Raw genomic sequence first — 22,762 nt, 5'->3', positions numbered from 1 at the left:
AAGATCAGTAAGGGCGGCAGGTGGAAATTCGATTTGTACAACATCAGCAAAAGCAGAAAAAAGGCTGCACGTGGTAACAAAACATTTTCCACCAGTTACAGCTTTCCAATCACTAGAAAGAGATACTTTAAAAAAAAAAAGTTCAATTTAGAAATTTGCAGTTTTCTTCTAAATTCACAACCCTAAGCATTTCATTTATCTACCTGTAATTTGTCTAGCTTTATGAAAGACAAATTTAGATATCTTATTTGAATAACACCTCATACACAGAAACTGCATTTCTTGAAACTTCTGGAAGACAGTTACTCCAAGACTCAAAATTCCCAAAAGCTAAAATCCACGTTCAGCAAGTTATCTGGTCCTCTTCAGAGCGATATGCTGAAACAACCCCAGTTTTAGCAAGACAATCCTAAGGCTGTGTCACTGTAAGGATGTGTGTGAAAAGTTAAAAAACAAAAAAGTGCAAATCCCTTTAGTTGATGATTATGAAGCAAGCCACAACCACGTAGGGACTAAGCTGAGGCTTCTGAGCTCGGGGGGATTGTAACCAAGGCCTGTGAGACTGCTAATAGCAACAGCCATTCACCTGCAGTAAAGACAGAATTTTAAGCCTATTAAATCAAGTGCATCTCATAGCACCTGAAAGTGAAAACACTTCCTTGTTCCTTCCCTCCCTTAAATACTTCTGTTTTTCTTTACAGGAAAACCTTTAGGCTTCCTTCTTTTGCAAGATTCCCTCAGCTCTTTATACTGTAAGAAGAAAGGCTGCCAGGCCAGAGAGCTCCAGTGATAAGTACCTAAAACTTAGACGCCCCCCCCCCCCCCCCCCAAAAAAGAAAAAAGAAAAGTGTTTTTCTCCTTCACCTACCTGGTTAGTGCAACAATAGAAAGAAAAGAGTTGCTAAACAAAACCAGCTGATCTTCACACTGGTCTACATTATGTAAAGAGATACTGTGGCTAAATACTGCCAAGCAAGTTTCCCATAAAGAGTCCATCTATTAACAACTGTAAAACACATAAGCCTTCAGTGCAACTGGGAAACAAGCTCTCCACGCTGAAACCGTACCGACACTAGAACAAAGCCGGTAGCAGACACAAGGACAAGTCTACGCCCTTCTGACAGATACGGCACTCTCTAAAGGGACAAAATGAAAAGAAATTGTAACTAAAACATAAACTAACTTGGACAGGCTCTTATCTTTGATATACTAAGTTGTCCACAAATTACAGTAACTTTCTGTACTCTTTATGAAGACTGATGAAATGAATGAAAAAATATTCTAGATGAGACCTTTTTCTTCAGTTCCTATTTAGCTTGCTTAGGGAAGACGGTCAACAGGACAAAGTTTTGTTGTTTTTTTAATAGGTAATAGTATTTCACTAATTCTGGAGTCACGTAGCATGAACTCTTACAGCTTAACCCCAGTTAAATTAAAACACTTTAGACAAACCCGGTTTTTAAGCCCTGCCACTCAATTCTTCAGACGGATGCTTGTGGAACAGAGGCACACTTATCCAAGGTTTCAAATCGACACCATTTCGGTATTTACATATTTGTTACTTTTAGATTTAACAGCAGCTTCCACCTCTGCAAAAGCTTCACGATATTTACAAATTCAAAGAAATTTTTTCTTAAGGCTTCAATTAAACAGGTCTAGAAGGGCAAAGCTCAAGACTTTTACAGCCTCATTCAGGAAGTATTAGTTGCTAAAAACAAAAGCTGGCCCCGCCCGAGGCTATTTTCAGTGCTACATTCCGTGCTTTCAGGGAGAAATCCTCTGCAGGGCAGTTCAGCGCGCCTGCCCAGCTCGTCTGACAAGACAAGGGTTGGAAGCCATTAAATTTAACAGGCAGCCATAAAATAGCCAGCCTTGTTTCACTACTACATGCAGCGGTCAGTCACGCTTCAAAGTAGATTTCAGCTTACCAGCACTTCTGTAAAATCTCACTGGTTCTGCTATTACAGCAGTGAATTCCCCACCCCCAAGCGTGGTAGTTAAACTAGGAACAACCCCTTGATGTTAAGGCTGAATTAGGCCTAGAAAGAATAACCGCTTAAAAATAAAATGTGAAACACCGCCTCTAGATCACCAGTTAGACTAATAGTCTTAAAACTAATTGAACCAGTTTGCATAACATGGACTTGTAGGACTTTAAACACTTTTGAAATACACTATTCATTAGGGGATTAGGTGGTTTGTTTTAAGGAGGCCTTTTCCTTTTGATGTTTTAGGAGGCATACAATGGAACAATTTCACTACAAAATCTCCTAGCAACCTTTACTTCGCTACACGTCAAAGTGCTAACGCTTTTGGCGAACCTTTCCGAACTGTAAAATACTAAAAACCTGGAGAGCTCTGTTACAGCAGCAACACTACAGTTAGAATTAGTAAGAGACTTTACAATAAGCCATTCTAAACTGGCTAAATTGCCTTGCTGACCTCAATCAATTCTAATGGCCAAAGGAACCACCTTTGGGCCCAACTCATCCTCTTAATTATAATATTAAGTTTTGAATTAGCTGCTAAAAAAAGGCTCCTGGCAAGTAATTATAGACCTCCTTTTTCAAAACTCACATAGGCATTCTGTTCAATTTCTGGAATTAAGGAAGGGTTTTTTTTTTTTTGTTCTTAAACAGGAGTTGCAGTGAACCAAGTTACAAACAACTGTTTTGCGACAGGCAGAAACTTCCATTTTGCATGGAAATTTTTATAAACATCCAGACAATCACTACAGAATTTAGTTCACAAACACTGTGAATCAATGTTGATATATTTCGTTTCTTATATATGAAAAAACACTCTCCCGCTAATGCCTTAGATTACAAATAAAGACAATTAATTACGAGAACTGTTATTCAATTGCCTTTTCACTTCAGACCTCCAAGAAATCTGTAAGAATCTACAAGTTTCACATACAGGCTGACATGAAGTATTCCAGTTTTCCAGAGTCCACTGCACCCTTACCATAAAGTTGCCATACTGCAACATATCGCCTTCTACTAACTTTCACTTTGCCCATCAAAGTCGATGCAAGGAACCGACAGCAGTAAAAGCTGCAAGCTGCATTTTAAATGTTATTGGAACAAGAAGCATTCTAAATAATTCAAAAGACAACTAAAATAATACAATCTCAAATACTGTACAGTATCAAGACAAGCCTTAATTCAATGAAAATTCAGACTATAGCTCAAGGAAGGTTTAGGTTTTAACGCTTGTTTGCTTTGAAATTCAAAGCTACATCATTTATTGAAATAAGAAGGCTGAGCTTTAGCAACAGCACACACAAAGACAGCTTTTGCCTCGTCAAGTTTATAACTTCTGCTGGAAAGCAAGAGACAATAAAAGAACACAGGCTACTATGAGAATACTGAAGAGAACCTGTGCGCAGCTTATTAAAAATAAGTCTGCATTTGTTTCAAAGTGTCACTGGTTATTACACAATATAATTTACCTAATGCAAACTTCTATTTTTTTTTTAGCCATGGATTTAACTGTTTGCTTCGTCTCTTGACCTCATCAGCCCTCAGATTAACATTAACTATTGTACTATCGTTGAACTACACAGTTCCTGCATTGTATTTAAGGTGCGGGGAAGCTTTTCAAAGAAATCACCCTACAAAAATCTACGATTCAAACTAGGACATATCAGAATTAGTGTTATTCGTGCAACTATTATTTGGCATCTGTCGCACTTATGCCAATACAATTTTTAAATTATTGTCTCAGGTGAGTAACATCAGATGCCTGCAAGTAACAGTCTTATTCACTATATAACAGTCTTATTCACTATATCCTGCTTTATTTCCAAGAGCTTTGCCCATCCAGCACAGCGAATAAAGCCAGGTCCTATGGAGAGGTAGTTTTACATAAGAATACCAATGGTGCTTCCTTCCCATCAAAACACGTTTTCTCCCAAATTCCAAGTTTGCCCTTGAAAGCACGTGAACACTAGAGATTTTTAGTGTTCCAAACTAGAACTGTTTTGAACTAGTGCTCGAAACAAAACTGTTTCCCGTGACAAAAGCCTTTTTCCTCCTCCTTCTCAGAACTAATGGCTAAACCATTTTAGCTTAATGTTCCTATGAAACTTCAATCTTTTATCAAGAAAACTATTCATTTCTGACTAGTCAGAAGTTCAGCAAAAGCACGGGTAACTCACATTTTACATAACTGAATGCATTAGGTAAACTTATTTATAGACAGAGTTGGTAGCGCCACTTACAAACATCCCATCTCTACTGCAACCCACTCTCTACAAAACTTCTGAGGATTATGGAAAAACTGGGCTGATGGTCCATGTATGTTGTTGTCAGTTTACGTTTCTAATCGCTCTTCCACTTAAGCCAATCATTTGCTCTTTTTGCTTGATGCTTCTAGAATAAGAAATCTCAATAGCTTTCTGATTACCAATGTCAGTCCTACCTTTTCAATTTCTGCCTTGGCTTCCCTACTACTTTTTACATGTTTTACAGCATACCACTACATGGTCTTAGGCAGATTCTAGTGAATGCTATTTGATGATAAAAAGAGTACTCTTCTCCAGCTCTTAAACAGTCATAATTCGCAGTGTTACTCAATGGTCATCGAATTATTCGGTGTGACTTATTACCATTCCTTACCATATTTAGATATAATCCTCAACTATAAACAGATGTACTCAAGTTATCATAACTGCTTTAAATGCTGGAAAAAGCACATTTTACAAGCCCATAAATCTAGCGGCTAACATATAGATTTGCAGATGCATGCAGGAGCCCCATCTCACAGTGAGAAGAGAAACGTGAAACAGTATTTTATGATGAGAATCAGGCTTAGTCTTCATTTCCTGGTACTTCCTATTGTATTTCTCATCCTCCTCTACCCACTGTGTCTTACCAGAAGATAAATTGGAAAAGTTATCTGAACAAATGACTTCTACAAATAAAAAAATAAGATGTTTATCCTTACTGTTGATAGATGTGCATGTTTTGGCATTTTTCTTCTTATATGTATTTCTTTCCTCAATCCAAACTCAATAATTAAAGTAGCTCTTCTTTCATCTATGGTAGCCATTTAACCTTTTTAAGGTCTAAATATTTTAACAATATCTATTGACAACATTTGGATTCAAGCATTAAGCTACAATGCCAGCCAACGGGCAGCTGGCAAGCCTTCTTCTCAATCCCTTTTCTGTATTAGAACACAAACGTATTGAACGTTTGAGTTGATTCTGCAATGTTCTTTTATCTGGACGTGTGCTATACCTGGATCTGAACCAGATGATCAAGTTAAGCGTCATAATTCAGGTACCACACAGTAGCCAACTATCTGTTACGTTGCTCTTACAGTATGTCAATATGGAGAACCAGAAGCAAACGTTTCTAGTTCTGTGATAAACCTTTCAATTTAAGAGACATTCTCTCACGAGATCTCACATCACGAGATTCATTTCTTTCAAAATTTGATCTTTAATATATTCTACTTTTGTTGGTATGTTTAGACCTGGATGTTTCTCATTAAATCTGTAAAGAAGTAATCCATGAAACCGTGGACGTATAGGAACTGCACAGTAGGACAACTCTGAACATTATAGTAACAACACGGACAAACCTCAGACCCTTCTTCATCTAAAAGTAAGGGCTACATGTTTGTATTGCTAAATATATTACAAAGTAACAAGAAACAAAAATAATTTCTCTGTAACTTGCAAAACGTTATGGTTCTCTTGCATCTTTGTTCTGTTCACATCTATCTGCCATCTCCACCCAACCAGAAGTTCTGCATTCTCTGTGGCAGGGTCCTTTCCCTACAGTTGAACACCACCCAGCACAAGCTTGCCCGCATCCACCATAAGGGCTACCATAAAAAAAAAGTGAGTGGAGTGAAGAGACTTTGCCACAGGTGTCTCGTATATACGAGACAATTATTTATATGAATAGTTCTATATTTGTAAATATCATAATTATATTAGTTCTCAGACTATGAGAAATCTCTTTAAATAGCAGATAGTAAAACCAGAATCAAAGGTCAACTGCTCCTGCTTGTCTCCATCCATTCTTAGTTCAGTATGTCATAAATAAAGACGTAACAAAGACAGTTTCACCTGCACGTGGCCTCAAGTGATTTGTGACTTTTACAAATAGCACTCTCCCAGAATAGCAGATTTTAATTTAAAATAATCCTCAAAAAAGCACTTTATATATAATTTTAATAAGTTCACGTTCACTAGTTTCAGCAGAGGCATGAATTCACATGATAGTGACCTACGAAAAACCACTTGAACTGAGCACTTAGTTTGCTCAAGCACTCATCTAGCTGTGAGCAAAATACTAGATCTAGTATAACAAAGGCATAATTCTATATAGTGGTGCGATAGGAATCATCGACAAATCAGCAATTGCGCAATATAAGGAAGACAAGTGCAATCTGAAGTCAGAATGAAATCACGTTTAGGATGCAAAGGTCAGTATTTCACAGGGCTTAACGTCTAAGATTGTGTTCTTGTTGAACTGCATGCTTCTCTCCACAACTACACATAATTTTGCAAAACGTATTTGTCTGAGAAACAACTACAACATCATTCAGTTGAGCAAATGCCATTTATATTGTTTAATGCAGTTTATACCGATTTATGCAGCCCTACAAGAAGCTTGTCTAAAAGCCACTCCGATCAAACTTTTCTGTTGATTACAAATACTCCCCAATTTTATAGTGATCTGTGTTAAAAACCTCATAAAAGCAAAATTTCATATTATTTAAACTGATGAAGTCTCCTTTTTAATTTTGTAATTCTCTTCTGAAAGGTATTCATTTGCTCTCACTTGCTGAACGTCATATGAAATCTCCCAATCTTTTGATGCAGGTTACAGATCTGATTAAGCTATAAAACATTGTACAGCAGGCAATACTTCATGAAAGAGTAGTGAAGGGGCAGCCTGACAACATGCTGGGACCACCTTTTTCCAGGGACAGTCAGTTAGTAGGTCAGCTTAGTAAGGCCACAAGACCACATACTGAGAGAACTGGTATGTTCGTTCCTGCTCCAAACCTATTTTTTGAATATCAAGACAATCCTCCTTTTATGTTACTTTTGGCCTCAAAAGCCATGCTAACAGAGTCTCCCTCAAGGAGCAGCCCCTTGAAAGGATCCAAAGACATGTAAGATTATTCTTACAATTCAAGGTCAAATTTATCTGAATTCTGTATAATAGGTTAGGATTAAGGCACAGGAAAATTGAATGGGTGGAAGTTATTCTCTTTCACAGACCGCTCATTTACAGAGCGGATCACACATGAATTTGGATGAACTGTTTACTCCTAGAAATATAAACAAAACTAACTCAAGCCAATTAAATGCCTGTTTCATATGTTGAAGCTTCAGCTTCTAAGTATTTGCAATGCATTGGTCTTCTGACCTCAGAGACTGTCATGTAATAATAAAAGAGAAGCTAGCTCAGCTAGCACACCTTCACAGTTTGTAGCACTTCACTCTTCACAGTGGTCTTTACCTGCCTGATGTAGAAACTATGGTCTCCCCAAAGACCGCTCATTTTCTCATTGAGGTCTTCTCCTTCCGATTCTTGTAAGGCAGCCTACAGGATCCACAATCTCACTGGGGATACTTTCCAGATGAGGTAAAAATAACTCAAAGGAAAAGGACGTTAGCCTCTGTAGGACGTTTCTTGGGTAATGAAGCCCTACTGAAGTCATATGTCGTGTTTTTCTGTTAGCTTTTGATCTAGGGCTAGCAACTGTTCTTGTATAACACAGAAACAAGTCTCTTTCCACACCACAACATTAGTTTAAAAAGAAAAGACATCATAACTTATAGATATCCCTCACCATGCCAGAAAGAAAACTGCAACACGTTTATATCAATAGAGGCAGATTTTGTGAAAGTCAAATAGAAATACAGTGCAACAAAGAGCATTTTTTTTAAATGACAGCTTACCCACAAATCTGCTCTTCTGGAACACAGCAAGGAATCTGACTGTCTCAGTTATCTCTGTGTTAGCAAAGACCAGAACTTTATTATTAGCTTTACAATGACCAATACACAGAGTCCCTACTGCACTAATGATACTAAGATTGAACGTCTTCTCTTTGAAAGAGGAAGCACAGGCTAGAAGCTGGCTCAGGAACAGACTGACAGCTTTGCCTCCAAGCTATTATATGACCTACAAGCTAAGGAGGTACTTAAAGGAAAACAAGACTTCACTGAGGAAGAGTGCAGAATTAAAAAAAAAACAAAAAACAAAAAACACAGAACTAACTAGATGGTGAAAATCTGCCTGGCAGAATTAAGACCCTTAAATAAATGTGGGAAAGGCTTCTTGACAGGGTTCAGTGAGTACAGCACGCCCATCCACTGAACAGTTAGTTCTGATGATACGCGATCTGGTGCGCATTTTACTAGCTACCTAACAAAGCAGATTAATTTTTTAAGGTGGCCCATCCATTTTTAAAAGCCCTTCACAGGGCTTTCACCACATTTAAAAACCTTGGCATGAGACTCGGCCCAGCAACAGCATGCACTACACAGTACAAGCCTAACCTTGAAACAATTTTAAATGGCAATTTCAGTTTACAAATCAAGTTGCCCCAGCCCATTAGCTATAAGCAGCACTCAGTCTCTGCTCCAATCCACTTTTAGAGATGCTACTTGAAAACATCAGCTCTTTTTAAAGGTTTCTTTTGGATTAACATCCCTGTTTCAGAAACAATTTGCAACATGCTCTTCTGAAAGCTAACCATTTGGCTTCTACCTTCTTTGCCTTTTTTCCTTCTTTAGGAGGAAAAATATTTTCCACATGATTTTCACAGTGCTGCTCACACAGCATGTGAAATGCTCCTAAGAGCTGAGAACTTGATATTTATGCTTCACTTTGCCTTGGCAAGGCACTCAGGTTTTCTTGGTGGTATTTCTATACATTCAGATTTTAGTGATATACTGTAAAGTAGGGAGTACAAATTTGTGACATATATTTGGGGGGGGGGGGGGGATTGAGACAACACCTCAAACTTCTTACCCTCTGCACTACATTTGAAATAACGTGTTCAAAAAGGGGATCTAACTATTATTACATTCTGTTATCATTTGAGCTGCAGCTTATTCTTTCAGCACTTACCAGCCCTTATTTATGTCACTTAATAGCTTAATCAAGTCAATGAAAACCTGCAACTTCTAAAGAAAGTTCTTTAGGAAAATTCTTTATCCTGTTTTTCTTCTTCAAGTTGAATGGCAGAGTTCAAGTAGATGACAGTTCTCTAAAAATTCAGTCAGAATCACCATGCATCTGTGTATATATTAGAAACAAAAGATATTAGGAAACAACAGCTCTATAAGAAATAAAATGAAAAATGGAAAAGTTTCAGAGGTGCATGTGGCATTTAGGTGGCTGCCATTTATGCTGCCCAAATCCTTCCTGAAGTCCCTTTTTTTTTTTTGTTTGTGGTTTTTTGTTGTTAGGTTAGTGTTGGGGGATGGAGAGGGAGAAAAAAAAAATCTTTCTGTATAAAGTGGCATCTAGTCACCTGAGCAAAACTAAAAATGTCAAAAAACCTGACACACCTAAAGTCAAAGGGTTTGAAATACTTATCAGAACAATCATAGAAGGTGAAGTATGCAAAACTAGAATCTTAGAGGTAAGATATAGGGTGAATCTAATCAATTTGAACCCGCAGTAACAGTCCCTTCAGAAGATTATATAGCATGAATTAATTTTGCATACTGATACATCATTAACATCTAAGAAAGGTTAATCAACTAAGATTACAATAGCAATTGCCATCACTACAGTCATGTTGGTTTAACAATACAAGGCAAAACTGGTAGAGCAGATCTTAATGGGAGTGATTACCTCAGTCATATGAACATGAAAAGGTCACAGAAACACTTAAATGAAAGCATATCCTTTTCCCAAACTACCTCAGTTCATCTAAGAGAGCCCTTATCCTTTTGTAAACTTACCTTAAGTAAAGCGTTTTCAGAGGTCTTCTGTGTATTCACTTATTTAAGATTTTATGTTCCTTTTTTGGTTATTCATGGCTTTGAAGTGATGATCTACACACTTAATACTTGGTCCTACGATTATCTGCATGACCTCTGGAGAAAGTTTTTCCTAGTGACTTCTATAGAAAGGACTTGTGTTAGCTGTACTATATCCATATCAATATTCAAGTGAATAGGAGCACTGTACATTAAAGGAGAATTGGACATTAAAAAAAATCCCCATTTTAAACTGAAAGTCATCAAAAAAGATAACGCCAGCAAGTTGCAGCCTGAACAATGCTTTCTTTACAGAAAGCTTGACATCACCATTTAAAAAAAACAAAAAACAAAACAAAGAACACTCAGATGATTAACAATGCAATGCTGTGATCTATCCTCCAGTGACTCATATCTGAACTTCACTAAATTTAATGAATTTTTAAACTGCTTCCACACCGCACCAAAGTATCATAAATCACAAGCAGCCACTACATTCACTGGACATCTTAAGTAGCCAACTAATCCGTGGCTTTGTAGCTGGGACAGAAGCATGGGATACCTTTTAGCAGAACAGAAGCAGAAAACAAAGCAAAATGCCCCACACCCATCAACCCTGGATTAGAAGCTGCCAGATGAGAAAAACAACTGAAAAAGACACCTCAAAGTCACCCACACACAGTTTCTGTAGAGATTCTGGCTACAGGCTATTGACTGCCTAAGTCTCCAACTGCTAAACTGCACAAGAGAGGACGAAAATACAAAAACGCTTTCCTAAGGTTACTTTGCACTTAAGTAATTGTTGCAGCCGACACTTGACACTGCACAGGGATGTCAAGTGATCACAAGAGATCCAAGTTATCACCAGAGACAGATGATAAGGTAGTAACACAGTATCATCCATCGTTTTTAAACTGTGAGAAAAGCCTTGCTGAGATGACACACAGCGCTCTATTTGACACGCTACCATTAAGGACCTGTTTAAAAAACAAAAACCAAAGACCCACACATATACAAAAGGCAAGCCAAACAAGACTAGTTAGTAGCAGCAATCTGAGGCATCACACACAAAAAAGGAGCTTGGGTTTTACACTTTCTTGAGCTAACAGGGCTGCAAAGTTAGGGCTGTGTATCTGGGATTTGCAGAGAAACAAACCCCACCTTGCTCAACTGCAGCTCTGCAGCAGTTTTTGTAGGCCGGAGACCTTGCACATCTTTCTTTCCCAGAAGGATGCCACCCATAATAAAATTGTGGCAGGGCAACAGAGGCTATGATAGCACTCTTCACCAGGCAGTCTTAAGTATTAAGGGACTTCTCTCTAAACTACTATATAAGCAATATCACGTTGCTAGTTATTGTACTTTGCTACGTTTTCCCCATTAGCCAGATGCTCTGAGGAAAGTCAAGCACAGCGCAAAGATGTTTGCAACACATGAAATCTATTCTGATTTACAACATTTCACATCCTAAGACCTAACTTCAGTTGCTCTTAACTCCAGACTTTATCCAAGATTAAATATTGCATGCTGGATGCCTGCCTGAAGCAGAAAGAGAAATCATTGTAATTTTCTTTTTAGAACTCGTCAAGTTAAGAGGTTTTGTGGCCAGGAATTTTTGAAAAAGTGAAAACTTCTTTTTTTGTAATCACTCTAATGGCCCTAAAGTTTCAGGGATAAGCATTTTTCTACTTAAAAAAGAAGTCCTTTTCACCTATGAACCCATCTACACGCACCCAAATTACATGGTGGGGGTAGGAGGAAAAATTAAAAAAAAAAAAAAAAAAATCAATGAGAGCTCAGGAAGCCTTAGTACACCAAGAAGGTTTTTTTTATTATTATTATTTTTTATTAAAGGGTCTGAATAGTCCATCCTCTACCACTTGAGAGCTGACCAGACTGCACATGCATCATTCTTACACGACAGCTAATCATCCTCTCTCCAAGTGATCTACAGTATACATTAGAACTAACTCTCATTTATTTATGTAACCCTCCTGCAAGCATACAGACAACATGGAGGATTGTGAAGGATCAGTGAAGTGGGGAAAGGTCTAAGCTGGTCAGAAGAATTTAAAAAGAACCTCACAAAATCAGGGAGGAAAAGGACAAAGTCTGGCTAGGCACAGAAATTCAGAGCTTGGCTGACTCATGCATCTCCCAAAGCTGAGGGAAGCCTGAAATCTTGGAGTCTGTTCCAAGTGTCTTTGTTCTTCTCACATCGATGAACTCACTGGCAAAATATTCATCTCCTTTAGTGCTAGCCTATTTCCTACTGCCAGTGGCATTACTACATTAGTTTAAATGGCAAAGGTCTATGCAAATATGTTTTAACCCAACAGACTGCCACGTGGGTATCAGTAAGAAGTCATACGATGGCATTTTGTTTGCACTAGTTTTATTTTTAACTACATATAGAGAATCAGAGTTGCAAATCCACGTAAAATTAAGAAAAGCCACAGTTAAGACTGTCTCATGCAACTTTTATCCACCACTTTGTGCGCTTGCATTAAGACAGTCCTATACTTAAAGTCTCATGTTTTATGCTCTTGCAGTAGGCCTACACTAGACATGAACCAGGAGCACGAGGAATAGCAAGAGAACGTTTGTACTACCTTTAACTTTTTTAACTGGTAAGGCATTAAAGGAACTGTGATACGTATGAAGCATGGGACTGTAAAGAGAAAAAGCAAAGCCAAACCGGAGAACAGGGCCACAGCCAGCTACTCTTGCCACTCCCACAGAGTTCCTATACGGCAGCAGGCCGGTCCTTTTCCCAGCATTTCCTGGGGGTTTTTTTTGGCACGTTCTTCAATTTACAGGTACCCGTGTAGGTAACCCAGAAACCAATTTGTATATACACACTCAGCACTCCTGGCAGCAACTAGAATCTGTACTTTAAACATATGAATTACTTCATACTGTAGAATACAAACAGAGACAAAATAGTGTTTTAACAACAGTCCTGTCAGGTGAAATTCATTACTATTAATGGAGAACTCTGATGTTACTGTGATACCCAGCAAGGGAAGAAAGGCTAAGGAGTAACTTAATAAATCTGCTCTTTGGGAAGACTTTGGCTAACATGGTTTAAGTGAAACTGGAGCTGCATCAAAAAAAAAAAAGGAGGATAAAACTACATATCAGGCAGCAGTGAATTAAACGAACGCAACCCTTCTTAACGCACAGGCCCTGTGAAGAGAAAAGTGGTATGTGCTCAGATAATTAAAAGCTATTGCTGAAGCGAGTGTTCAGTCTGAGCCATGACAGCGCTGTGTCAATTCATACACAAAATAAAAAAGCCCAACTTGAACAGCAAGCTAAGGAGACGAGGCAACAAATAACCCAAGGAGCGTGGTCATACCCTTAGCGAAGACACGCAAGCCTACTCCTAAGAAAACGCGTGTGGTAAAAGATGTTTTAATGGGAAGCGTTTTAAAGACCCGCCTCGCAAAATAAAGTGGGGGGGGGGGGGGGGGAAGGCACGGCAGCGACCTGAAAACGTACTCACCTTGCTGCAGTACAGCATCCAGAGCTCGTAGAGCCGCTCCCGGGAGGCCATGCCTCGCCTCGCCTGCCCTGCCCTGCTCGCCCAGGCAGCGGCTGCCGCTCAGGAGCCCACCATGCTCCGCCGCCCCCGCCGCCGCTGCTGCTGCTCCTCCGGCGCTTTTTCGCTCTCTTATCGCGGATGCACCATCACCCCAGGAGGCAAACGGCGGGGTCTCAGCCTCTCCTTTCTGCGTCGGCAACGCAGGGCGACACCAGCGGCCCAGGGCAGCCGTCAGGCATGTCCGCTCCTCCTCAGCGGCGCCTCGGCGCTGGTCTCTGAAAGTGAAAACATCCCTTCAGGCCCTGTGGTGGCGGCGGGGGGGAGGGGGGGCGGACAACACGCACACCCGTATCTAACGCCCACAGGCGACCTCGTGAACTACGTGCGGGCAAATCCCGCCGCTTCTCTCGGACGTGACCCCCCTCCCCTTCCCGGGCCGCGCACCGCCTCCGCTCCCCTCACAGCGCCGCGGCCTCCCCGCACCTCCCGCCGCCGCCGCCTCTCCCCGCAGCCTACCCGGGCCGCGGCGCCGAGGGGGGCGGACCTCGCCACATCGCCCGCCCCGCCCGCATCTTGCCGCGCACGCCCCCGAGGGGCGGGCAGCCCGCCGGCGCCATCTTGGCTGGCGGTGGCGTGGGGGGGGGGGGGGGGGTGCGGCCGTTACTGCCGCCCGCGGCCGTTGCTGGCGGCCGTTGCTCCCGCGCCCCCCGCGGGCGGTGCCTGTCAGCCCCGCAGCGGCCCTCAAGGCTTACCGAAAGGCGAGACGCTCAGAGTTTAGGCCGTAATTCCAACTTTTCTAGAACTAAGCCAGACAAATCTCCCCCCCCCCCCCACCCACGAATTTGGCTTGCACGAGAAGTCTTTTTTTTTTTTTTTTTTTAACCCTTAAGAGGATCGACGTTCCCAGCACTTCTGGGAGGCAGAACCTCGCGAAACTCCTCTTGAAAACCGTAGGAAAAGCCTCAAGCTGTTTTACGAGTGGTAAAGGCTATCAAGCACGTATATGTTTCACATTCTCCAGAGGGGCCTCTCATACATAGCCTGAGGTACGTATAAGTATGTAAAATCCACTAGTTCATCCACTTGTGTTTTAAGTAGCCCAGGTTTTGGTAGGCAGGACTAAGAGAAGACACCTGAAATAAGATCTTTGAAAGAGAGATGTGAAAAGACTTTCCTGAACTTAAGGTGTGGTTCCTGTTGAAGTGTATCTGCAGCACTCTGAACCTCCAGAGACAGGATACCTCAGCAAAATACTTTTCTTGTGCTCGCTCTATAGGACAGTCCTTTTAGCAGCGCCTTGCAGAGGACTCCACTGGATGGCAAGGGGCCCGGTCTTCCCTCCGCATCTGCTGCTCCCTTGGAAAGTGGGGCTAGAAACTGATGTCTCAGGCTTCAAAGCAGGGCGAGGGAAGCTTAAAGGAATGCCTTCTCCCCCTTGCCAGGGCGAGTCGCGGCCCTGCGGCTACAGCTCTCTTCCTTCTGCCGCAGGCTCTTTTCCTCACCTCAGCAAGTCTCGCACAAGCTCTGCTTGATGAAGCAGGACTTGCCATTCCTTGCACAGCCAATTCCTTTGCAGAGGATTGCCATACCTCTGCAAACGTTCACATGAGGTCTAGGCGTCCTCTGGCAAGGAACTGGCTGTGCAATAGCGTTCTGTTGTCTGCTGTGTAAGAAATTGCTAGGGATGGATGTGTTATAACCATGATCCCAGAGGCAGGTTGAGATTGGTCCCCGCAACATACCTTTGAATTTGTTCTTGTTTTTAGAAGATGGTTGAAGTCTCCCTGGAGAAATTTAAGGCCTGATCTGTGCTAAGTGCTCTATCACATGAATCAGCAATGCAGGAGTGAAATAAGTATTTTATACTGAAGTATCTAAATGTAGTTCCTAGCATGGATAGAGAGACACTGACAGGAGTCTGTAAAATTATTTTTAGTCACATGATACATGTGTTCACAATTTTTTCCATCAAAAAAAAAAAAAAGAAAGACGCTCAGCGTCCAGCTGTGTCACCAGGGCAGACTCTGCCCAGACACCTCTCTCCAGAAATGGAGATCCCACATCCTCCTTAGGGAAGTTACCTCACTCCTTAAGATAAAAGCCCTTTCCTAACATCTAGCCTATATCTCCTTTGGAACAAATTCAAACCATAACCATTCGTCCCTTCTACAGTAATATGGGAAAAGGAAGTTCCCTGTAGCACAGTTGGTGATTTGAAAGCTGTTATCCTATCTCCTTGCAGCCTTCTCTAGACTAAGCAACTGGGTTTTTGTTGTTGTTTTTAAGCTTTCCTTGTAACTTGCTCTCTTTGAAGAAGTCAGGCCCAAGCAATGCCATGTAGAAAACGCAATCTTTCTTTGGCATCCTGCTTTATTTCCTTGTTTTGTTCACTTTTGGAAATAACAGCATCTGCTGCCCTGTACAGGAGAAATGCTACAGCAAGCTTTGATGGAACAAGAATCCCATGGGAGACTCCTCTCCTGTTAAATACAAGTAATTGGGATGTTCACAGAATATAAAGCAGTCATTTTCCACTCTGTTGGAGCTGTAGCGGTGTCATTAGCTATTAGGGCTGGGTAGTCGCTAGTGCTCATACAGGCAGTTCTCATCTTATATAAGTGATCTGAAGGGAGAGTAAGGGACTAGTGCTCAGCACTGGGACACTCTGCTCTGATAGGCTCTGACAGAGTATGAGCTGAGTAATTTCATAGCCTGAGCTTATGGAGGATCCCCAAAGCCATGCACTTCACTGTGAAGTGGTAGTCTTGTGGATGGCTGCATCACTGGATGTGAGTCAAGTCTACTCTTTCCCTGTCCGGCTCCTACAGCTGACGAGCACTTAATGTTGAGTAACCCTGTAATGAGCTCTTTCTCACATGTGAATATGAATTCTAATGAGAGCTCACTGCCCTGAAAGAGAAAGGCAGGCTACAGCTTCATCCCCTCGGGTCGAGTGTAATTCTAGGTGACTTCAGTGCAGTTACCTGTAAAAAGACCCAGCTGAGGACCTGAAAGGCAAAGAGTAGAGAAAGATGTAAAAAGAAAAGCTACTAGCTATCCAAGGGTGCTTTAAAATGTGAGTATGCATGGATTGGTCAAACTGTGAAACCTAATTTTTAGAGTTCTCATCACCTGATTGTCTATCTTCTCTGTAATTATTTACTAATTGCCTCACAGACTTTAAAGAGCCAGCAGGTAGGCAGTTTTCACCTGTGTATCCTGTAATTTGCCTTTCTTGGTAAGTGCTTGTTGATGCTAGTGTTTTTTCTTGTGCTTTCTTTATCGTAATAATGATTTTCCTACTTTTTGTTCATTTGATAACTGCATGTGAGTACCTCAGCTATCTTACTGAGGACAGAACTTCTCATTTGGCAGTAGAATGGGTGGGAGGAAGGGTGCGGGTAGGGAGAGAGCAAGGATTTAAAGATTAGGGGAAAAACTTAGCAATGGAGGGGGTTATGTTTGATTACAACTTTGAACCAAGGGGCCTCTGAAGTGACAGAAACCAGAAAATAATGCCTCTTTCGCATTAAACTCTTGTTAAGCTAAGCTTATTTTCTCTGTTGGAGCAGATGGAAAAGACAAAATCTGCAACTGACTTTCAGATATTCTGAAACCTCTTGTTTAGATCTAGGGCTTCTGCTAAGATCATGCTGTAGACCAGCAACATTTCCACGGAGACAGATTTATGGCAAAGTTTTATCTGAGGTTTTGCTTAATGTCTTAAGGCTAAAACTTTTTTTACTAGCAAAGCACTAACAAAGGAAACCTGAAATACGCTCAGAAATGAACTCGTCTCTGAACTCTGCTGTTATCCTTTACTAGCAGATCGTCGCACAGAGGCAAGGAGTAATCTTTATGTTGTAAGCTAGTGGCCTTCAAGGCAGCTGGCAGTAATACTCCCACTATCGAAATTCTCTTTTCTCGTATGTAAAGAGAAGGCATCTTGTGGGATGCTACTTTCTGGGCATTCAGGCCCAACTAACCTCAGAGTGTATTTGGTGTGGCTATTGGAAAGGAGCGTGCTGACCTTTACGAGAAGCTAGGGCCTTTGAGACAGTAGTTTCCTGAGGATGATACAGGATTGCCGTTCTCTGCCTGTGATTACACAATAAAATGAGGGTGCAGTTGTTATACTAGGTAAGTTAGCAGACTTAATTAGTGTTTAATCTTCCTTCTCTCACTATGTTCACATTGTACACCGCTAATTCAGGGCTTGCTGGTCATTCACAAGATTTGGAAATGGGAAGGAATTTGTCTGCCCTTAGATACCAGCTTATATATCAAAGGATTTCAGTTGTTTTGTTTCAAGTGTTGGAGACTGGCTGCAGCTAAAGCCAGGATGTGATGGTCTAGCTAATAGCATTAAGTCTCTCTGGTCCCTGGCTTCTGTTCTCACATGCTCAGGGTTAAACCGTTTGCTAGAATTAGATTTGGGAACGTATTTTCCCCAGGATAGCCTGGGACCATGGTAAATGTTTCTGTCCTCTTCTGTATGTTTGGCCTGTGTCCGTAGAGGACTTCAATATAACGAATACCCTGTGTTAAAAGCAATGACTTAATCTCTTCTGCTTCTTTTCTATGGCATAGGCTCCTTTACCCGGAGGCCTTAAGTCTGCAGCTGTGCTGGGAGTGTTCTTGTGTAGGGGACATCTTAGGGACGCTTCTAGACTAAATATATAGTACCTGATTATAGGGGCTATGCTTGATCTGCTTGATTTTTCTACAAGCCCTAACAGCCGGTAAAGGTTCACAGATGTCTGTTCAGACTAACAACTTCCTCCCTCCACTCCTGTCACTCCTGCTAGATGTAGCATGTATAGACTCCTGCTAAAGTTGTCATTATTTTGCAGATGCTCTAAGACAGCAGTAGCTACTGCACAAGATCACACTGCAAAAGTGCTCTCCTTCCTCCATCAAAACTGACTTCTCACTCAAATCATCCCTTAGTGTCCACCCTGTTATTGCCAGTGATCAGTAAAGTTACCGGTAGCTGTATCTTAGTGTCATATAAGGAACAGAAAGCCTTTCAAGCTTTGGTCCAACTTAAAAAGCTGCAGGCAAATCTTCTCTTTATGCTGCACTTAACTGATGCTTCAAGTCATTCTGCCTCAGTTGTGAAGTCATTCACTGAATGACTTCTTTATGCTGCAGAACTCGGTAGGTCTGGATCTGCAGCATGGCTTCTGAAAGCATTTGGTGTGACAGGAAGCAAACATGGTAGCAACCAGGGTTGAAGGATGTGTAGGTATCCTTACCCTTTAGAGATCTTTCTGAACTTAACTTCCTCTGAGCTGACAGGGTAATGTTGTCCAGAGCATGCCTGCTACAGTAGCTTTAAGGCTTGTGGGTTTTCTGGCAGATGGACTCCTGTTGGATTGGGGAAGGACCCAAATGAAGGGGAGCAGCTGAAGGGGAATGTGCTCAGGAAAGCTCTGATTGCTGCTAGAAGTAGGATTCTTGCAAAATGTTAGTGCCAACCTAGGGCTGGCATTTGGCCAGGGCCTCACAGAAGTAGGAATGCTAGCTGCAGCACAGTGCCTCCTGTCTCTGAGTGAGATATGAAACCAAGACTCAGTCCTTCACGATGACCTTGTCAATCCTCCAACGACTCTGCTAGCCTAACTTCTAGGCTAGAGAGGGCATAGAGACCTGAATGATAGCTAGTGTTGGAAAACTTGAAAACATAGTTTTAAAAGATCCTGCAGTGTTAAATAAACAGAGTATGCTGTTGAAGTGTGCGTGAGATTTGTGGGGGCCGCTTCTACACTGAATGGATTGTAGAGTCCTTAACATAACGGGCCTCTCTTCTGGCTTCTGACCCAAGACCCTAGGGAAAGTAGCTACTTCCCTGTGCTGCTGAGGGTCAACATTAGTTCATGTCTACAAACAGTGTGAGGTCTGGACTAAACAAAAGAGCATAGTGTAGGCCCTGATCGTGAAATCTGAGCTATGTGGTCCTGTGCAAAACCCCTCTGACTTAAATACCAAAAGGGAACAGAGAACTGTACAGCATCAGGGCAGTCTTTCATCATGGAGAAATGAATAAGCAGCAAAAAGGTTTATTTTGATATCCATAGCATTGCAAGTGGTCACTGACAAACATGATCATTACTGATAAAGATGGCAAAAATTGCTTTGCTCTATCTTAATTCATGCCCTAGTGTTACTGCTGGAACTGCAAATTTGATGTGCAGCTCCTCCATGACTAGAAACCATGAACGTAGACTTGCCAGTTTATTCACAGGGAGGACTGTTTCTGAAAAGGACACTGATTTAATGGGGCTGCTCAGGTACACCCTATAGCAAATATAAGTACCGAGTTGGCCCCCACAGACTCGGTTACAAGTGATATCTTTTTGGATTTTCCTGATCATAAATAGAGAATGTATTTTTTTTTCCCCTCTAACATCTGAAATAATGATCTAAGACTGCAGATGAGAATTCTTTCTGGCAATTTAGATGCAGGTTTTGCAGGTTTCCTCTGAGCTTGTTTACCCATTAGGCGCTCGTCTCTGCTGATTTTAGGGGAATTACTCCTGCCAGTAAAGCAAGGGCAGGTTTCAAAGCCCACCACAGTCAGGAGGTGGTGTCTGACTCTACTGGGCTTTAGACCAAGAGCTAAAAGCAGTGCAAGAAATGGGAGTCTAACCTACTTAGGCTCTGAAATTCCTTAGCTGTAATAAAGTACTAGTGGCACTGCTCAGCGAAGAGAAACATAGCTCAGGGAAGTGTTGGTTAGGAAATATCCACTGTTGGTTGGAAGGATCCAACTTTGGCAGTTGTGGCACCCCAGTTAGTGAATCGCCTGTACTCGCCAGGCTTCAGGAGGTATTGCTGTCTGTGGAAGTGTGGCTGTTCATAGAAAATCCAGCTCCTTTCAAGGACATTACATGACTGGATGTCATTGTAGTGAAAATCTTCCTGGAGAGAGGGGCAGTCATCCATGAACTCCAAAATCCTGCCTCCGAAGTCATTCCTGTCATAGATCTGTAGCCAGCTGTGCTTTTGGGGCCGTGAAGGCAAATCCAGATATGGATGCACAGGATGTCAGGTGGTAGTTCTAAGTAACTAGAGTTTGCTGAATCTAATACTCATTACTGATACTAATAACACAGCAATGAATAACCACTAATGTTTGGAGGAAAGTCACTTTAACAGGAGTAAATCTGACAAGGCCCTAATGCAGTGAAGCAGTAAGGTGAATCTCTTCTGGTGAGAGCAGACTTCTAGGCACTTTGGAGGAGTTCCCGTAGGGCAGAAAGCAGAAGGGGTGACCAGCCAAGACCACCACACTTTGGTTATATCTATAGGTAACAAATGAAAGCACCGTGTGGTATATGGACTGCCGTAGCAGTCACGTGCCCTCAATATTCCTAGATGTTTATGTAGTAATTGGATAAGGCTCTGGCTGGGGCAAAAGGGAGTTGTCTCTCTCTATTTTTGTTGCGCTACTTTAAGTGGGCAGTGTGTTTTCTTCTGCTCTTCATCTGCCCAGATGATAAGCTGTGCTTCAGGACTGCCTCTGACTCTGAAGTATTCAGCACAACAAAGATCTGGTATAGAAAATACTGCCTGCTCTTGCCTCAGTGCTCAATACAGTTCTTGTACTAGTCTCTGTCCAGCTGCTCAAGTGTGTTATACAGATAGAGCATTGCAGTCCTGTCTTGTACAGGAACAATCTATTGCCTTTAAGTAACTTCATGCTGCTTTTACTTCTTCCACATTAGGTTTACTTAACCTCAGTGGTATAGATACAACGGTACAGCTGCTGTGCGTAGACCAACACCTTACTCGGTTAAAAATAAATAAATAAAACTTCGGTGTCTGTTTCTGTGGAATCAGATTTTCTGAACCTGCAAAGTTCTGGACCTTCTTGGTCTGATCTTGGAAAGCACATAGACATACAATTTATTTTTAGAAGGTTTTTACCCACCATACTAATCCAGTCTACTTGCTCCTTCCTGGACGCTTCCCATCAGTCGTCTTGTCCAAGTTGATGTTCCTTGATCTGCAGCTTCTTTCTCTCTGTGACTTGAAAGAGCATGAGATTCTCTGTGCTAGCTTTTAGCACTTGAACTGAGACCTGACTTGGCTGAGCGCAACCTAGAACTGCACGTCAGGAGAAAACAAACAGCTGCAGTGTCCTATCCAGATGGAATATATCTGGAATCTGGCAGTGATGCTATGAAGCTCCCACCAGACAGAGCAAGTGTAGTCTGTACATACAGCTTACAAATGGATGAATTTAGACAGGTTTTTCATGAACATAGGAAGGGCACATTTCATCATTAAGGCTGTTCCTGGGCCAAATTTCAAATCCTTTCCCTTGCGTGTGAGAGTACTGAAACCTTTTGGATCTCGGCAACCTCTCCTCTCTTAACAAAAAGTTGCAGTTTTGGGGAATTAGTCTTGGGGGCAGAGGGAGGAGTGGGGAACACACTTCTGTTCTGGGCTGAAATAATACAGAAAAAATCACCATGAAGCAGATACGCCTTCCTTTGCAATGTTTCAGCTGAAACCTGTGGTGGCATCTCCACAATGGGATGTGTCAGTTAGCCAGAGGCAATGCAATGTTTTAAGTCTGGTATAGGCAGAAACATCTATGGAGACAATACGGACAACTTACTGCTGTGATGATACAACAAGACCTGATGGAGTAACTGAAGCCCATCCACTGCTGGTAGTCAGGATATTCTCCCTTTCTCAGGAAGTACTGATGGCCTATGTAATTAGGACGTTCATAGCTCATCCAGCTGCCACTTTCCACCTTGACAGAGTTGCAGCAGTTGAGGTGGGCATGCAGGTCTGGCTGGTCTGTGGTGACTTCATAGAAGCGGCCCTCAAAGTTTTTTTTGTCTTCAAAGTAAGTGATCTGCAATAAAATAAAACCAACAGCAATCACATTTGAAAGCTGGTTTTGTTTTGCCTACTGTACAGAACAGTCCAGGAGACAAATTCAAGTGAAAACTTGCCAGATAGAAAAATAAAAACAAAAATTTATTACATGTAAATGCTTTTATATTTGAAAGCTTTCATATATGCAAAAGACTTTCTTTTAAAAAGCAAAAACAAAGACCTAGATAACAAAACAACCACTTGGGGTTTCCTCTCTGCCAATTTGTTGGTATACCAACAAACTATATTTGCAAATATACTTGCCCCCAAGGAGCTATACCTGCACTTGGTTGTTTCAGTGTTCCATTCACTCAGCTGTTCTTACCTTTGCCATTTTTGCTGAGTTT

The 22,762-nt window shown here is 41.5% G+C and overlaps 3 protein-coding genes across 8 annotated transcripts in view; 1 reads left to right on the top strand and 2 right to left on the bottom strand.

Annotated features, from left to right (window-relative positions):
- The window catches only part of NBEAL1 (neurobeachin like 1), a 90,042-nt gene extending 75,967 nt beyond the window's left edge, over positions 1–14,075 (bottom strand). For 4 of the 6 annotated variants that reach the window (XR_011141804.1, XM_068947987.1, XM_068947989.1 and 1 more), the window contains exons 1-2: positions 14,001–14,075; positions 13,479–13,792 (exon numbers count right to left, since the gene is read on the bottom strand). Coding sequence is in view for 5 of the 6 variants with exons in the window: in XM_068947987.1 (XP_068804088.1) it covers positions 13,479–13,529 (51 nt within the window). In the remaining variant the exon portion in view is untranslated. Of the gene's footprint in view, positions 1–13,478; positions 13,793–13,961 lie in introns of all 6 variants that reach the window. The other 2 variants (XM_068947985.1, XM_068947986.1) reach the window with 2 other exon arrangements.
- A 348-nt stretch (positions 14,076–14,423) lies between these two features.
- The window catches only part of LOC104153029 (shugoshin 2), a 43,031-nt gene continuing 34,692 nt past the window's right edge, over positions 14,424–22,762 (top strand). Inside the window, exon 1 of the mRNA XM_068947978.1 lies at positions 14,424–14,563. The gene's annotated coding sequence lies outside the window, so the exon portion shown is untranslated. The remainder of the gene's footprint in view (positions 14,564–22,762) is intronic.
- LOC104153027 (gamma-crystallin B-like) lies at positions 20,256–22,749 on the bottom strand. Its single transcript, XM_068949555.1, has 3 exons — positions 22,741–22,749; positions 22,147–22,446; positions 20,256–20,522 (listed from the first exon to the last, which is right to left on the bottom strand). The coding sequence occupies exons 1-3, from the start codon at positions 22,747–22,749 to the stop codon at positions 20,256–20,258; spliced, it is 576 nt and encodes a 191-aa protein (XP_068805656.1).

This window comes from Struthio camelus, chromosome 6 (assembly GCF_040807025.1).
Source record: "Struthio camelus isolate bStrCam1 chromosome 6, bStrCam1.hap1, whole genome shotgun sequence".
NCBI lineage: Eukaryota > Metazoa > Chordata > Aves > Struthioniformes > Struthionidae > Struthio > Struthio camelus.
Note: the sequence above shows the minus strand (reverse complement) of the source record. Positions and strands in the feature narration are given on the sequence as shown.

Excerpts from the sequence above, each read along its gene's own strand:
- LOC104153027 (XM_068949555.1), bottom strand. Across the intron at positions 20,523-22,146 it reads CTTGTTGTATCATCACAGCA|CACAGCTGGCTACAGATCTA; the intron begins GTAAGTTGTCCG and ends CGGCCCCAAAAG.